Source organism: Schistocerca piceifrons, chromosome 3 (assembly GCF_021461385.2).
Source record: "Schistocerca piceifrons isolate TAMUIC-IGC-003096 chromosome 3, iqSchPice1.1, whole genome shotgun sequence".
Lineage (NCBI taxonomy): Eukaryota > Metazoa > Arthropoda > Insecta > Orthoptera > Acrididae > Schistocerca > Schistocerca piceifrons.
In genome coordinates this window covers 692,216,420-692,235,460 of record NC_060140.1, presented here as the reverse complement: position 1 = coordinate 692,235,460, position 19,041 = coordinate 692,216,420, and the positions used below count along the sequence as shown (strand labels likewise).

The following is a 19,041-nucleotide window of genomic DNA, read 5'->3' as shown; positions in this document are numbered from 1 at the left end:
GAACTTACCACAAATTTCCAAATTTCTAGTTTTCACAATATGTATGGAGGACTTATCCTCTATTTATACACAACACGACCAAGGACAGCGTCAGAGATGAAACAGTGCCAAAGACGATGGTGGAACAAGACACCGTCGATTTCTCGAAAATAAAATCTCTGAGAAACATATTTATCAAAGTCAATAAAATTCTTCTGGGTTTGAGGCCGCATTGTCATGTATAAAATACCGACGTTTCGGCGACTGTTGCAAGGCGCCTTCCTCAGGGTGTATTGCTGGCAACAGTCGCCGAAACGTCGGAATTTTATACATGACAATGCAGCCTGAAACCTATAAGAATTTTATTGACTGTGACAACGGCCGCGGAAGCCTACGTTTACATTTATTTATCAAAACTCAGGCAGGATGCAGACATAAAGATCTCATAAATTCGAACTTTGCAGAAAAATAAACCTGTATTATTTCTAACATGCAAGTTATCAGGCACAAAACAGTCTTTGTAAGCACAATGCTCCTACAAATTTAATATATCCACGTCCATATTCTCGGTATAACTTATTAAAATACACACAAATCGCTTGTTGTTACTACTACACTACTGCCAAATTTCATATTCTCGTCTCTGTCTCTAAGGAGCTTCCATTTCGGTTTTTCTATATTAAGGAAAGAAGGAAGGAAAGAAGATTAGGGTTTAACGACCTGTCCACATCGAGGTCGTTACAGATGATTAAGGAAAAGAGTAATGGGCAGGTTCAGCGTTTTCTCAAACACTGCAGGGCAGGTAAATGAATTATCATCGATTTATCGATCGGTGTGGGTCTGTGTGTATTTCTTATTTTTCCTTCTTCCTCGCCCTGGTGGACTGATCTGCTCCACCTTAAGAATTCCCACTCTTTGACAGTTGACTTACAACGTCGTAGATAACACAGACGCAGTCATCAGCTGTTCACTGCCAACGAGTCTGTCCTTTCGTGTAGACAATAACTTTATTATTTTATCTGTATTGTTTTGGCAGCGTAGTAACTAGTCAAATTTTGAAGCATAGACGAAATCGGAAGTTATGAACTCTGCTCACATTTAGCGGCATGAAAACTTCCCTGAAAAATTTTATTCGTATTATAGGCTTAATCATATGCATTTTCATATGTGTTGCTGAACATTGAAGACACACTTCTAACCAAACAAAAATTCTTGCTGGACGATGACGACAAAAGAAAAATTTCATACAGCAATAAGATAAGATAGATTAAAGCACAGCCTTTGTTTCGAAGAAATTTGTACATAACGCATTGCCCTCAATCGTTATCGCCAGGCTCCTGTATCTGAAGTTTAAAGAATATTTGCCTCTGGAGAGAAAGCGAGTTTATTGGACTCCTGAGATACTTCAGGAAGCAATTAGCATCGCCATCTTCCGTAATGTCTTGCTGTGTCCTCAGCGAAGGTATTTTGTCCTTTTTGAGTTGCAAAAATTCTTCAATATTTTCTCCACTAACTCTTTTTTCTTTGTTCTTAACGATGCTTGCTTGTCAGAGACAGTGGCTCTTTGACGGTCTGTCAGACTGATCATCTAGTAACACAGACAGATCGATAAGCAAAAATCTCTGAGATAATGGCATTTGTCTCAATGATTCTGTTTCTGCCGACATGAAACTGTGCATATCTATTGGAATTAGCATACCGTTTAAGATATTCATGTGATGAAACCAAAGCCAGGTGTAACCGCAATTTGATGCATTTTTTCGTGGATTACCAGATCTGATTTTGATAAGATCTTTAAGCTATCCTCTGTAACTGCCTCTGACGTGCTCCCAATTCGATTTCATGATTTTTAGTTGAAAGATAATGCTGCGCCACGAATAAGTACAAGTGTCGATTTGGGTAATTCTTTTAAATTTCGCCACATTGGATGGCACGCACGGGCAATGTTGATAATTAGCAAACGATTCTGCAAGGCAATTTTACGACACCGCTCGAAGGCGAGAAGGCATGGCCAGGCGGGCACTGCATACAAGTGTGAATTAATGACGACAGCACAGAGCACTGACGTGCTGTGAAAAACCCAGAAGTTGCAGTTACACCAGCGCCTAATGATCTGTGTATAGGGGCCGAAGTGAACTGAGGAAAGCTGACGTTATAAATATTAAAGAGCACTCCACTTGTCACCTCCAGAGGACCTATGTCAGAGGCGTTGGGAAAAGACGTGTTAATAAACGAGCCCGGAGGTTCAAATGGGGGCCATTCTGTCCGCGTCTCAGACCGCTAGGAATGACGTTTGTTTAAGTTGCAGGACAACCACTACGACTTCCTGGTGATGGATGTCGGCGGCCAACCAGCTTGCTCCAACCACCGCTGCATGGAGCGAGGCGGGGTGAGCCTCACCTTGTTTGAGTTGCGCCGGCGCTAGGAGTGAGGCAGCTGCTACTAGCTTCTGCTCTCTGGGTGACATCGCGCGGCGGACTGCAAGCTGCCGTCCACAGGGGCGAGGCCGAGGCGCGAACTCGAGGCCTCGCGGGAGTAGAGTTGTCTTCGATCACTGACCTAGCTTCACTGGGCGGACGGCTGCACCTGCTTAAGACTCACTACAACGACGGCGGTCGGCTGTTTCCCTTGGCGTTCTACATGGGGTCCACGAGCTGCACTTGATGGAACAGCCAGCTATGTCCCCGGCTACCGGCACAGCCAGTACATGTGGCGCCCACGTAGATGTGGCGTGGGCAGATGTATGCAAGGCTGAACAGCCGGACTCCGTCGCAGCAAATTCTGGTATTGACACTGGCGCTGAGCCACACACGCACCCCACGTGGTGCCATCACCGGGATCAGTAGAAGGCCCACTGTGTACCTCCGATGCAATAAAGTCAGTGACACACTTGCCGCTGTTACCCTGAAGCCTTCGGCGTGCGTCCCCCGTCTCTCTCAGACGACACATCTATGTCGTGCTGACATATTGCAACCACTGAGCGTGGGGGGCTGTAACAATTAGGTGTCAGGAAGTGGTGTTTTGCTGACCACGTTGTATTGGAAACAAAAAATGGTTCAAATGGCTCTGAGCACTATGCAACTTAACTTCTGAGGTCATCAGTCGCCTAGAACTTAGAACTAATTAAACCTAACTAACCTAAGGACATCACACACATCCATGCCCGAGGCAGGATTCGAACCTGCGACCGTAGCGGTCACGCGGTTCCAGACTGAAGCGCCTTTAACCGCACGGCCACACCGGCCGGCTATTGGAAACAGTTCGTCCACGTCCAACACTATGTTTTGGTGAGGTAATTGCTGAGTGGTGAGTGAGGTAGTGGCATTTGACATAGGTTGAGTGGCACCAGCTCAGCACAATGTGGTGCGGTGAGTCTAAGTTTTATTTTATTATCTTTGATGCTTGCTCTCGTTGTCAGAGTTAGTTGTACGAACTAGGGTACACGATTTTTTAAGTTACTTTTGTGAAGCCACAGGAACCCGTGGACGTATTTTTGTTTAAAGGTAACATGATAATTTAGTGTCAGCGAGGTGTCCGTTTTGCAATTTGTCTGGGCACAAGCTGCCATGTACCAGAGCTGTAGCAACTGTTTTTTTTCTGTAAGTAGGCGTGCTGGTCATCTTTCTAGTAGTTGTACTGAGTGTTGATGGGTGATGATTCATGGGTTATAATTCACCGGAGGAATTAATTTGTGATTACATTTTTTGTGTAGGGTTAAATGGGAGATTGCGTTTTGTCTTTATTAAAAAGAAATCTGTTGGATTAAGGTGGACGTATAGCCCACAAAATAGTGGAAACACGTACTGCTACATCAGATGCAGTTTCTGCCTTAACGCAGCAAGTGCAAGCGTTAACATAGCAATCTGAGGGCATGAAACAGAGAAGCTTCGAACCTAATCGTGAGTTAGACGCTAGTAAAGAGACTCATGATCAGTCGCAATCAGAGTCACGGGGAAGTAAGTCAGGATTCTCTTCCGTATGACCCGGCAATGGTCGCACTGACTAATCCCTTCTTAAGCAAGGCACGGAGAACGTGACAGTTTTTATGTATGATATTAGGGACACTGCTGAAGCATATGGGTGGTCAGACTAAGTAACCCTGTATGTTGCTAATATGAGTTTGGTGGGGGACGCCAAAGCATATGTTGTCAACCACAAGACATTGAGTAAAGCCCATACGTTCCAGGAATGGGCTGCTGGATTGCGCCAGGGGTACAAAAGCGACTTTTTCGCGAGACATTATGTATGTTGTCGATGCAGTGCAACGAGTCTCGGAAGCATTCTCGAACAAAATCTGTAAGCTATATGCAAAGACAATGAAAAGACCCAGAATGCAGAAGCTAAAAGGGTACTGTTACAGGAGGCAGAAAATAGAGCGGTGAATGTTTTTCTGCCTGGTATACCCGTCAAAAGTCACGGAGGGTACGGATGGAGAAACTAGAGGACTTAGAGTCAGCTCTTAGGATCACAACACTTATAGAGGACGTAGATATCGTCACAAAGTAGAGAGTTGACCACCGCGTGTTCGCTTCTGAAGTGTTGTTGATGTGGTCGGGAGGAGCATGTAAGAAAGCAGTATAAGTAACCAGAGCTCTATGCGTGTGGCATACAGGGCCACCGGTTATTTGGGTGTAGAGGCGGGAAAGGTGGAAAGCTGTCAAGGGAAGCAGCTGTCAAACACAAACTGAATTGCTTCAATTGTCGGAAGGAAGTACAGATAGACCATAAGACTGCACAAGTTAGTGATAGACAGAATTCAACTTAGTGGGCAGCAGGAAACAGATATTTTTAGTGGACACAGGTGCGAATGTGTCCGTTATCAGTTTTAACCTCATGGGGCAGAGGAGACTGGGGCCATTACGGTATTGGTTACCTCGCGTTGGCGATAATAGGGTGGAATCATTGGGTACGGCAGTACTGGAGTTTTCCGTCTGTAAAAGTTCAGTGAATGCATCGAGGTGTTGCCATGCATAGGCGAAGGTTATTCATTGATTTTCAGGCTAGACTTCCACGATAATCATCATGTTAGGATCTTTTGTAACGCACATTGGAACTGAGTAGGACTTCGTTTCAGATGGGGAAAACAGTAGCAACTGAGACAATGGCACAAGGTTCACCTATCATGGAGGTGAGACCAACTAAACTGTGTACGGTTTCAGTAATGATCGATCAGCAGCATAAAATACCAGCAGGTACGAGAAAGATAGTATTTCAGTCGATAGCAATTTACCGAGGGAAACATTATATTTGGTAGAATCGCTCTTAAGCAATGCAGAGTTGGTTAGTTCACATTGTTTTATCCGCAGGAGTTTGGGGCATGAAAGTGACATTAATGGGAACAGACGATATTGGAAAGTGTGGATAACTTTGGAAGAGGGGAGGTGACTCTTTCAAAGGGTGCCACAATAGTGACTGTGGGAGTCTTGGAAGACGACTTCGATAGGTCGAGCCTAGAGGAAAGTCACAAGCTAACTGTCGATACGGAAGTGTTATGAGGAAAAGTAGGTCATCTGAAGGGCTGTGATCGAACGGCTGTGGAGAACTTGTTGCTGAGGTTTAGAGATTTATTTTGTGCGAACAGTGGGTTACCGGCAACCCCAGTGACATAATATCACCAATTTATAGGAAGCCAGACCGTGTAGCAACAACTACGGGATGATATTACAGAACTGAGTGATAATTTCTGGAGCACAAATATTTTTATCGTGCCGAAGAAATCAGCGGACGGGACACAGAAATACAGATTTTGCTTTGGCTGCAGATATCTAAACACGTGAACCATTTCCAATGCTTATCCAACTCCAAACATCACGGAAACTTTGGATAGTCTGGGTCAGCGTTGCTTCTTTACAACCATGGATCTCAGGAGTGGACACTATCATTTGGATGTGTCGCCTGAAGATAGGCCGAAAATAGCGTTTATCGTCTCAGCAGAACATTTTCATTACAAATGCATGCCATTTGGACTCAATAACGCACCGGCAACTTTTTAGCGGTTATTAGATGGGGTATTGAGGGATCAAAGCCAAACACTTGTTTGGTCTATCTCTATAACATAATTGTCTGTTCAAAGGATTTACCGGAACATGTGGGACATTTGGAGAATGTCTTTAATAGACTGCGATTGGCATATTTGACGTTAAATATGGACAAGTGTCATTTTCTGCAAACTCCGGTAAACTATCTGAGGCATCCGTGTTTAGTGAGCATGGCATACACAGATACTTGTCTTACAGACACAGTTTAAAATTATCCAATAACACAAACAAGGAAGCAGGTACGGTGGTTCTTTGGACTCTGTAATTATTGTAGATGGTTCGCGACGGATTTTGATAAAATAACCAGACTCTTGAATAAGCTACTAAAGAAGGGGACGAAATTTCATTGGTCGCAGAAGTGTCAGAGGCATTTGAAAAATTCAAATCCAGTATTGGTTTTTCCGGCTTTAAAGAAAGAGTTGAGCCTTTCACGTAATGCTTCAAATAAGGCAGTAGACTGCGTTTAAGGACAAATTGTAGATGGTCAGAAGCATCCGGTAGCTTATGCTTCAAGGCAGTAAACACGCCGGTGCGTAGCTACTCAGCAATGGAGAAATAGATGTTGGTAGTTATGTATGGTATTATGTATTGTCGGCTGGAGTGGCCGAGCGGTTCTAGGCGTTTCAGTCTGGAACCGCGTGACCGATACGATCGCAGATTCGAATCCTGCCTCGGGCATGGATGTGTGTGATGTCCGTAGGGTAGTTAGGTTTAAGTAGTTCTAAGTTCTAGGGGACTGGTGACCTGAGAAGGTAAGTCCCATAGTGCTCAAAGCCGTTTGAACCATTTATTAAGAATTTCCAATTTTATCTGTATGGTATAAAGTTTAAAACTCGGCTGACACTTAAGGTTTGTGAATTCGAGTACGAGGTAATGCTGAAGTCAGGGATATCATACGCAAATGCAGATTCGTTATGATGTGGGGCAGGAATGTTATGTACACTAGAGAAGTGCGTTGAAGAGTGGCAGCAGGCACAGGAAAGGAACAAGGAGTACCAGAAATTTTAGTCACGGCCACATTTCATTACGCAAGTGTCTTTGCTGTGTAGAACGATGAGTTGTGGACCACGTGTGGTGGTTCCAGAGGGTTCTCAGAAGTACGTTTGGCAGCAAGCTCACGACCATATGCTGTCAGATCACGACGGGCGACGTGCGATAGACTGGCAGGGCACTTTTAGTGGAGGAACAGGAAGCGTAACGTGGAGCAGCACGTTAAGGACTGTTTGCAATGTGCGAAGAGGAACGTCATTACGAACAAGAACGTGCCATTGCAAAGGTTACCAGAGGTGTCCATTTTCTGTGCTATGGTTGGATGTCCTCGGGCCATTTAATAAAACACCTGCAGGACCGACCACATTTCTCGATTTTTGGCAATGGTACCGAAGTCGGAACAACGGTCTATTATTGTAGCTCAGACGTTAGTAAACAACTGGAAACGGAAGTTTCGGCTGCCTTAGACCATTATTATTGATTGTTTCGAATTTAATGAAACAATGCCACGTTCTGCGTACAAGGAAGTTACGGACTAGTCTGTTTCATCTGCAGACCAATGGGAGAACTGAACGAGTGCACAAGACAGTTGCAAATATGTATTACATAGGTTCCAGGCGCGGCGATTCGGATGCCTATTTACCTTATGTGCAGTGTGCCTATAATTCAAAGATACATACTGCGAAAGACTTGTCACCATTTGAGGTGGTGTACGAAATGAAAGAGCCACCTCCCTTTGAAGTTTTGATTCCTAAATTAGGACTGGATGGTGAGTTGCTGATGAAGTTTAGCAGAATAATTAGGGGAGTTTGGAGGAATATACAAAAGGCGAATACGAAGGCACCAGAGGGCAAGAAACAACAGACGCATCGACAAATTGCTGCAATACCGCTTGGGTCAGTGGGTAATAGTAAATAGTCCCATTCGTCAAAGAGGAAAATGAAGAAATTTATAACGAAATACCTGGGACCACACCAGGTCGTGGAATAACCTCACTGGTCAACGTGAAGATACTGTTCCCCATGAAAAAGTCTGCTATACACCCCGGTCGCATAAAACCGTCTAAAGAAATGGTAGGGAGGGGATACTGCCATTATCGGCACCCAACCAGAAGGTGAAAGTTACGAAGCGTAAGAAGTATGTAATGACATCGTGAGGAACGATGATGGTCCTGCTGTAGCTGTACGTCTGCAAGGGCGAGGCAGGGCAGGTAACAGTTGTTCAGCCTCTAGGATTGGGTGTGATGTTCTTGAGACAACCGGGTGTGTGCCCTACTAGTCATAAGTGGGTGCTAAAAGCAACAGTGGAGATCTGGGAGATTAGGAATGAGGTGTGTAGATTGGAAGATGCCTTTTCGAAAAAGAGGCACAAGGGAATAATTTATTTAGGTAGATAAACGGCGAGATCCAGGTGTTGTAGTTCACTTACAGTAAACTAAAGGAGCAGTTGCAACAATTGGTTCATGTAGTTGCTCAAGCTAGGAGTCGGCGGAAGAAGAGCTCGGTAACTGCTGTAGGAAAACTGTTAAAGACATTATTCGGAATAGCAAACGAAGAGGAAGTGTAGAGAGCTAGGCAGCGCAGCTGTTCAGGTTCAGCAGATGTCTAGTTCTAGTAAGGATGCTGTTGAGTGGTATACAAAGCGGGAATCAAACTTACAATAAGAGGTGTTGAATTACACGAAAATAGTACAGGAGTTAGCAGTAGAGCTAACCCGGTGCGCTAGCGAAACGAAGGAGGGGCTGAATAGCGAGTTGGAGAAAATGCATTTGCAGCTAGGTATGCTGGATAGTGAATTGAATGTAGCGAGGTTGCAGCATGTACCAGCGGACCAACTTGGCGATGCTAGGAGTAAAGCGACGATATTATAGGAGCTAATGAACGGGCAACTTTGTCCCGTATTGGCTATACCTAGGGAATTCATGATGGATCTTCAGCAGGTAGGAAGCAAATTTCCCGTGGAGTTACAGTATATAGCCTAAGTGTTGCAAGAGGATCTGGCACTGTTCTTTCATATAGCTAGCGTGGATGTGGAAACAGATGGAGCCAAGGTGCATACAGCGGCGCTTATACCTGTTGCAGGGAGAAACTCGAAGTTTCACTGCTACAGCGTTCATCCGTATTCAGTGAAATGGAGGATATTGGGTAAGTGGATGCAGGTGAGAACACGGGAAGTGTTGCTAGTCTCAAAGGACAGGCAGGCTTTCTTTCACGGGTGGATTTGGAAAGGTGTATGAAAAGGAAGGTTGTGATCTGTCCAGGTGGCCAAGTGCGTACTGTTATGTGAAGCGGGTTTGTTCCTGCTGGAAGTAAATGAGATGAGTTGTGGGAAGGACCTCCTGCCACCCCGAACATACTTCATGAGAATACGGACTCATTAGTTATACTCCATATTCACTCCGGAAAATGTATGGATGAACTGCTATGAAGGAGACAGACCATAGGGTTGAAAAAACTCGAGCTTCGGGAAGGCGGAATGATAATTAATGGCACGACTTGTGAGGTAGTCAGGACGGATTTTCGTCTTCTGGCTATGCTTATGGACTCAGCTGTTATGACATTGTCACGGAATACGCTGTATTGACCAGAAGGATATCTGAGGGTATTACCCGTTCAAAATGTAACGTATTTAAATGACTCACTTAACCCCGAGTTTTTGCAGATTCTGGTCAGATTAAGGGTGACCTATCAAGGGGAAATTTCGATGGAAAAAATGTGGCAGCATGCACACCATATCCAGGAAGAACAGGAGCACGAAGTATCAGCGGTGCGCGTATCGACCAACAGTTGTGGCGTGTTTGTAGCAGGTTTTTGCATACTGTATTTCTGGGTAAGACGCAAGAGGGCACGGGCTGTGGAAGTGCAAATAGATCAATTACCGGTAGAATGGTTGACCGACAATGCTTGAGGGGCAATTAGTTTTAAGGTCTTAATTATTGTATAAGGGTATGATAAATGTGACATGGCAGCAGTAAAGTGTGAGCAGAATACTGTATGGTAAATTCGAGAGATTGCCTCAATATGTAAATTAATGAATTCTAGAAGTGAGGTGGGGGGAGGGACACCAAATTAAAGATATGGGATGTTCTCGGAAAGGGGGAGGGCACGCTGCTCCACCATCAAGTACAGGCTGGAAGGGAGTAGTTAAGGGACCGATTGTCACACCGTTTGGCACGCGCGGGCAGTGTTGATATGTAGAAAATGATTGCGAGGGGATACGTCCTGGTGGGCGCTTTGTACAAATGTGAAGAAATGAGGGCAACACATGCTGGGAAAAATCCATACGTTTCAGTTACAACAGCGCTTGCTGTTCTGTGCGTTGGGGCTGAAACAGGCTGAGGAAAGCTGACGTTGTAAATATTAAACAGCACTCCACTTGCTCCCTCCAGAGGAACTACGTCAGAGGCGTAGGGAAAAGACGAATAAATAAGCAAGCCCAGAGGCTCAAATGAGGGCAGTCATTTCGCCATTTTGCCCACGTCTCGAACTGGAGCGAATGACGATTGTTTAAGTGGCAGGCCAACCACGACGACCCTCTCGTGATCGGTGGCAAAGCGGTCCACTGAAGCTACCACCAACCTCCTCTGCATGGATGCACCATAGCTGGGGTGGGAGCTGCAGCGGCACGAGGAGTGGGCGGCTGCCAGCCTCCGCACTAAGCGTCGGGCCGGTTGCAAGATACCGTCCACAGGGAGCGGGGCCGGGGCGCGAAGTCACGGCCTCCGGGATGCAGAGAGTCTGTGGCCACTGACCAAGCTGCCCTCGGTGGACAACTATAGCTGCTAAGGCTCACTACAACGAAGGCGGTCGGCTGTTTCCCTTCGGCTCTTTACGTGGGGTCCACGAGTTGCGCTTGAAGGAGCAGCCAGCAGGATGCATCTGGGCTACCAGCGCAGGCAACAGGCCTGGCGGCCACTTACCTGCGGTGCGAGTAGGAGCGCTACGTCTGCAAGGCTGGACGGCCGGACGCGGACGCAACACATTCCGGCATTGGAATTCGCGCTGACGCACGCGCGCGCACTGCACGACGGCATCACTGGAATCAGTGGAAGGCTCGCAGTGTACCTTCGGTGCAGTATAGTCAGTGTGCACACTTCGGTGTGAGACATCTGCCTCTCCCAAACCATATCCTATCGGTCGTTTGCAGACCTTAAGAAAATATGGCTCTTTAGTTTCCCGTCGTTACAGATGAATGAAAATGGTTGGACTAAGTAAACGTAGATGGACTAAGTAACTCTGCTTGTGTCACTAAAAGACTTGTAAGCTTTCCTCCCTGAATGCGTAGATCTTCTTTAACAAACAAACAAAAATCTTGTGTTGTGACGCTTCTGATAAAATAGGTGGAAGACATCTGAAACACTTACCGCTGAAGCCGAAGCATGGCTCTACTGGCTTGCGCCGGCTCACACATTAAACATTCTGAATGTTGCCAGCACATGACGGACCAGCCTCCAGTGTACTGTTGTGGACGGGCAGTAATTTGAACACCAGAACACGGAACAATGGATTTGATATCCCGCGGCGTCACTGCCTGACTCGACACGACTCGGCCAACTGCACAGTTTGAACACTCCCTAATACTTGCACTTTTCAAGATAATTTAAGTGCAAATAGATGTAAAGCCAACAAAAATATACTACTAAAATAAGTGAGGCTTTTTCTCTGGCGAGTACATTAACTGGATCCAGTAATACCGATTTTGACAAGTGAGTGTCCTTCTCATTAAGCAAGTAACCCAGTTCTTCAGCTATAATGGATTTCACGAACAGAAGCAACGTTTTCTTCTAAATTAACATTTCGTCCTTTTGTAGTATCGTCCACACTTAATAATTCCGAATAAGGCGACCACTGTAGCCTAAGAATAGAAATTAGGAGCCAAAAATTTGCATCGACGATTTCGAACTTTGTACATGAAGCGTCCTGTATAACGAGGCCAGCAAAGACAAAAGAGGCCAGTAATTATGCAATAGGTTTTGCCCAGTTTTTACGAAGGAAGCAGTTGTGTGGAAATACACTCTCTGGTTTGTTCAAATGGTTCAAATGGCTCTGAGCACTATGGGACTTCTGAGTTCATCAGTCCCCTAGAACCTTAGAACTACTTAAACCTGATTAACCTACGGACATCACACACATCCATGCCCGAGGCAGGATTCGAACCTGCGCCGTACCGGTCGCGCGGTTCCAGACTGTAGCGCTTAGAACCGCTCGGCCACCCCGGCCAGCTTCTGGTTTGTTACTTTAAACGCTTCTAAAACCTGTAGAACACCCATGCTGAACGTTATCACGAATAACAAACAGGAGAATTGAAGCTTTAGTGATCTAGTGGTTAGTCTTGCTTATTTATAAGACAGAGATTCCGAGCTCAGATGGTTCTGTTGTGGAAAAGTCTGGACCGCGATCTCCTCAGTCGTACTGGCAACTGTTTGAGCAATGCTGCCATTCAAGCTGCCGTAGTGAGGTTAAATCTGTAGCTCTGCATCGAGCCGAAGTGTTATTATTAACAATCTGAAAAACGTTTATTGATAAAAGATAAATACGTACACTTAAGGAGAAGCAGCGTTACCATGTTTCACATGCGTGCTGTTAAAATTTGGGCACTCACCTTGACACCCTTGCGTGACGGGTACTCGAAGTGTACGTCCTTAAAGATGAGATCGCCCTTGACCGCTAGAAGCCTCTTGCCTTCCTCAGACATGCTGTTGATGGGTGATTTCCGGTCGATGACGGAGTACACCTTCGCTGCCGCGCCTCTGGCTATCGAAAACGCCTCGATGAAGGGCGACGCCATACCTAACATCCAGGAAGCCATCAGCACCGAGAAAAATACCTGTAATGGGAAAAAGTACTCGTTTAAGTGGCTGATTTGGTGAGCAGCGTAGAATACCACTTGCCTTTATCTGCATGTTCTGAATCACTCTAGTTCGAATAATTTCTTGATGAATCCATATCTCAGGGTAGTAACATACCCAGACAGGACGGAGATTTTTTTGGCACAGTGCCAACAAACTCTCCGTCCTGTCAGGTTATGGTTGCTTGAGACTGAACCCACAAAATATCGTCCTGCCCCAAACAGTTTTACTGACAAATACAGAATGTTGATAAACAATGAAGAAATTTTGCTGTGTAATCCACATGCTACTGGCAAACCGAGTGAGACTTACAATGCGGTCTCAGGAACGAGTATTAGAATGCCTGCAGCAGATACTACAAATACTATATTCTTATACCATATCTATACCATATCGTGTTGTTCTTCGGCATTCAAACTCACACTGAAGAAAACCAGCACATATAATGGATACTGACTTGTAACAAGTATTCTCAGAGCCATCGAACGTGAAATCTCGAAACTACTTCTTCATTAACTACTAACTACAAAAATTCGTGATTTTTTCACCAGACTCGTTTCCCTTTATTGAGGTAAAGCATCATCAGTGGTCTGTAGTTAAGGTATTTACAATTTGATTTGCTTTTAGATCGAAAAACAGTTCGTTAAGAATAGGTTGGTTTGTATTTACGGTGATTTTTCGGCTGATTTCTCGCTTACATAGGGAAATGCCGTCTGCTAGCCCATCTTCTTTTTCTGTGTTAGACACTGATAATTTTGGTCTAATTTTTAGATGTTCTGCAGCACCATGCTGTTTTTATGTTTTTCATAATACACTTTCATGCACACCACTGTATTCTGTTTGTTTTTGCCCTTCAAGTATGTGTTGTCTGTGTTTTGTGGTGTTGCCAACATATCCTTTCTACTATTTCTTCAATATTGCTTGGCCTATGGTGTTGAAAGCGACATGAATATCATAAAAATTAGTAAAGACAGACACCTCATCCCTTTCCAAGAAAATTTCTGCAGACAAAATGCATTAACACAAAATAAACAGTTGCTCAATGACCAGACAAATATTGGAAACCACATTCTATACAGAATAGTTGATGAAATTACATGAAAAAGAAATGAGCCATTTCCATCCTTCACCCTCTCCCACTCTGCCACAAACCCTCCCCCCCCCCCCCCCTCACACTTTCATTCCACTTTCTCCTCTAACTCACACTCCATCACACTGCTATATACTTACGTCCACTCATCATGGTTTCCTCCCTCCCTTAAAAAAACTCCTTCCATCACTATTCCTTCTCTACTCTTACACAGTACATAAATACACAAAAACATAATTAAATAGAATTACACACTTACAATAATGTAATTTAAAAAAAGAATGTTGTAGGTCAAAGACAAAGTAGCGGAAGGGTTATGTTGGCAACACTACAAAACGCTAACAACAACACATGCTTGTACAAAAACAAAGAGAATACAGTGTTGTGCATAAAAGTGTGATGTGAAAAAACATAAGAAATGCATAGTGCTGCAGAACATCGAAAAATTAGGCCAAAAGTATCAGTGTCTTACACAGAAAAACAACGATGTACTAGCAGACGGCATTTCCCGATGTAATCGAGAAATCAGCCGAAAAATCACCGCATGTACAAATAAAACTATTCTTACCGAACTGTTTTTTGATCTAAAAGCAAATCAAAATGTAAGTAACTTAATTACAGACCGATGATGAGGCTTTAACTCAATAAAGCGAAATGCGTCTGGTAAAAAAATTACGCATTTTTGTAGCTGCAACGACAGGATAAAAATACCCTCAAGAGTTAAAAAGCAATTTCGGACACTAGGGCCACACAAATGAATAATTCTCGCTCTTATTTAATTTTAATAATATGTTTCGAATTCAAGTGCTGTAAAATCTTGTAGGTGAAATTTTGCCGTGAAATTAATAAGAGGTACAGGAGGAGCCAATGTTTTACGTCTCATATAGACCGAGACATCACATGCAAGCAGGAGGAGCTTAGCTGAGCAAGCATGGGACAACGGATGGGGCTGGATTTGTTCCTTTGAAGGATCCTGAGATCTACCTAGCTTGGCAGTTCAAATTCTAAAAAAGTGAGCCCCTATCAGCAGATCCTCAAATCCGCAACTCTATCAGATATGGGAGTGTAGGATAATGTGTCCACTCTACAGATAATTGATTTTTCGCCAAACCACGATTATTGATAAAAGCTTGTCACATATTTTAAATCTATATGTTACCATACAAAATGAGGTATCGGCCAGAGACTGCGGTGCCAACCGAGGTCGGCAATGTGAATCGACATCACAGACATTAGTGAGGGCTCGCTGCAATCCGCAACAACCAGTGGGAGGCACTCCAGAAGGCCACGCCTCCTTCTCAGCATAGCAGCGCACTGAGGTAAATACAGTGTCGGACATGCAAGAGCTCAGCACAATCAGAGACCTCAGCTACAGCAGTCAACATCAATGTGTAGGACATCGACAATTAAAGATTCTAGTGAAATGTACTTCCATAAATGTTTGATTTTATACTTCAAGAGAACATTTCGTTAATCTGCACATCAAGTGATGCTGTAATAGTCAGTGACAGTTGTACACTATCAAATAATACTGTGGTAATGAACTGTGTCAAATATAAGTAAATCTTTTACTCATTTATGTACTAAAGTGAACTAATATTCCATGTGTTCTGGTTTGGTGAGAGTTCTCCCAGAACAATCAAAGAATCCACAGATCTTGCAGGACGAAAGTAGTTTAACTGGTAACAACACAAAAGAACTACATGCATTTTTCTGAAGGCTTACACAGTGAGCACTTTTTCCTTCCTAAGGGGTAACGTAGCCAACGCCATCACAACAGGATACTATGTTGGTTGTTCTGATTTACAGACGTATTTTCTAGGCATATTTATGCCCTAGTATCTCAAACAATATCAAACGACTACATCAGACCGTTTAAAATCGGAATTTTGTATTAATCCAAATATAAGAGAACAGAGACGAGTTTAAATAAGAAAATTAATTAATTAAAATCTTCATAGAGGAAAAACTTTGTACACAAAAGGATTAGAAGTCAATCTGATATGTAGAGTTACTCCTGATACACGGAAGAAATTATCTCTTATTCCGTAAAACACCTTGGCCACTTTTCCTGACAAAGGGAGAAGTAAGATCAGAGTTTAACATCCCGTCGATATCGAGGTCATTAGAGACTGTCTTTCCGAAGAGAGTGTGGCCACTTTTTCTGCTAGGATCCTATGTCAGCACTAGTGAGTCACAGATTGAAACTATCACACCAAAGGGAACAACAAGGAGCTACTGCCCAGCCACGATAATATTGCTCTTTGCCTCCCGCGGCCATTATCGGAAACATGCAGTGACGCTACAATAAACGAAAACCATACACATTTCCTCAACTGTCATACACACTGGGAAACTCAGAATATGTTCACGAAAAAGTTGTCTGCTCCTTAACACAGCCGAGCTCATTCTGATGGGCTTCAAGCACAAAAGTAAACTCGTGAGCTGACTAATTGCCCTCAGACCCAGTTGCAAAAATATTGTGGTCGACTAATACATTTGCAAGCCAAAAGTCGTTGTTTGAATAAATACTTTAAGAAATTAATACTCTACGTATAAGTAAGGTTATAAGACTAATACAATTGTCATGGTCTGCACAAGGCGAATGAACATCGGAAAAGTTTTCAGTAAGGGGAGCTGGAACGCCCTATCCCGACAATGATAAATTTAGTCCCTTGGCTTCCCTGTATTTCAGGAACCACTGTAGCCATTGACATGAAACTTTTACAGGACATTAAACTGTATGTTCTCAGTCTACTGAACTACAATAATTGCATTTCAGACACTGCATACGGAAATACAATTTTTAAATTACACTGTTAATATTGTGTGTACTTTTTTGTACGTTATCCTAAATAATTTTAATTATAAACAACATTAGGTTCTTATTTTAGTTCAGTAGACTCAGGATATGCATGTTATTACTCCCTGAAAATTTGAATACTTTACTCGAAGTGGTTTCTGAGATGGAAAGAACACAACGAAATCTCAGAACAACAACTAAAAGCTTTCAAGAAAGCTCAGGGTTTGGACCCACGAAAGTATGTTTTTTAGGACATGTGATACCTGCTGATAGAATTCAGCCAGACCCACAAAAGTTAGAAGCCACTGAAAGGTACTAAGTACCAAGAACTAAGCGACAAGTGAGTGCATTTCTCGAGTCAGTGAATATCTATAAGCCATTCTTAGGCATTATCGTTATCACACCGAATTTGACAGGAAAAATGTAATATGGAAGTGGACCAAGGTAGAACAAGGCGAGTTCAGAGAACTGAAAGAAGTGTTAGTGAGACGTTACTTGTTTGGCCAGACCTAAGCAAGAAATCCTGTATGTCCTGGGATGCATTAAGGACCGGTTTTGGCTTTCAGTTGCTTCAAGAAGTCGAACAGGATGGGTAAGTAATGAAAGAAACCATTGGTTTTGGTAGTCGTGTTTTGAGTGACGTGAGAAAAAATTATCCAGTGACACAATTAGAAGCGTTAGTTGTTAATGAGGACTCAGCAAATTTAAGGACTTCTTAATGGAATGTGTAATGAAGGTGTACACTTCAGAATGAATTTTCTCTCTGCACTGGAATTTGCTGACTATACACCACGATACCACTTGGCTTCGAACCCCCCCCCCCCTGCCCCCTCCCTCAGCGGATAATGAGAAAGACTGCTAAAACGTGTCTTTTGTACTGTCATACTCAACAATGATCGTGCGACACATATCTGGCAAATTTTCAGTTAATGCCTCACCGCACTAGGCTACTGGAATTGCATCAAAATTAGCTCTGACAAACCAGCCCCATGGAGACTGAATAGGAGGAATTGTAGACTACCTAATTGTTACAAGGAAACGCCAATATGATACTGTAAGATTACTGCTGGAAAGGACATGCACAAAAATTGAGAAGAGGAAGGAAAATCAGAGAGGACTGATGAGAGAAACGAAGGTTACAGTGGATGATGGTGGAAGCGGTCAAAGAAGAACTGATATCTAAGCATCATATTCCTGTATGTATTTTCAGCAACATACTGCATCTGAAAAATCGTTCATCACAACGCCATAGAATCAGAATCTCTATGTAGCTGCAAATCGATTGGAAAAAAACGCATTTGGCAGGTCAAGATGTTTAAGCAATTTTGCAGAAATGAACTGAGACACAACATCCAGCATCAGGTCTTTTGTAAGAGGATGTAGTAATAACATGAACTAATCCTATGCAAAAGTAAGACAATCGTAAGGTCATAAAAGAGTTTTCACACAAACTAGTCCAAGTTCATCCAGAGAAGTCAGGGAGATGGTGCAGGTGGTACTGAGAAGTGAAGCATTAAACAGATCACTAGATGTAGTTTCCCACTTATGATGACATACTTGTTGGTTGAGTTTTATTACTGGATGTTGTGTGATGTCCTTAGGTTAGTTAGGTTTAAGTAGTTCTAAGTTCTAGGGGACTGATGACCATAGATGTTAAGTCCCATAGTGCTCAGAGCCATTTGAACCATTTTTTTTTTAGTTTTATTTTTTATACGGTTGCCAGAGCACTGAGCTGAGCACTGAGCAAGAAACAATAAGCTACATGATCTGAGTTTGTGTGAGTGATATTAAGTAGCAAAGAGATTACGGGAGTTTGAGGACAGCGGACATGAAGGAACGCTGCGCTGTGAGTCTTCAGTAGACCTGAAGGAACACTGAAATGTGTGGGTGTAATTGATTAGTAAAACAATAATGAGTTTCTGCTATTTGGATGAGAGTATGATGTGATATTTTTTGTGTATCTCCATATTCTGTTGACAGGAAAGACAGATGAAGTTTTGGGCGAAAACTATGAGAGAAAAAAGAGAACGCCATACGATGAAAGAGTGAACTTAACATAACTCTGGTTGAAGAAAAGAGTAAGATAATCACGGGCCTGCAATAAAAGAGAAAAAGACCACGAACCACTGTGAGTGTGAAACACGGTAACCATTAAGTATAAGTGGTGATAAGGTAAGGATCGACCCAGGAAAAAAAGCACATAAAATATGATAACATTGTATTGTAATTTTCAGGTAGGAGTTGAGAATCGTATTATGCTTTTGTTTATGTTACAGATTATCAATCGCTGCAA

General features: G+C 43.3%; 1 protein-coding gene across 1 annotated transcript in view; it reads right to left on the bottom strand.

The window, feature by feature from the left end:
* The window catches only part of LOC124788970 (ATP-dependent translocase ABCB1-like), a 329,202-nt gene that overhangs the window by 174,161 nt on the left and 136,000 nt on the right, over positions 1-19,041 (bottom strand). Inside the window, exon 9 of the mRNA XM_047256259.1 lies at positions 12,609-12,833. Within this exon, the coding sequence (XP_047112215.1) occupies positions 12,609-12,833 (225 nt within the window). The remainder of the gene's footprint in view (positions 1-12,608; positions 12,834-19,041) is intronic.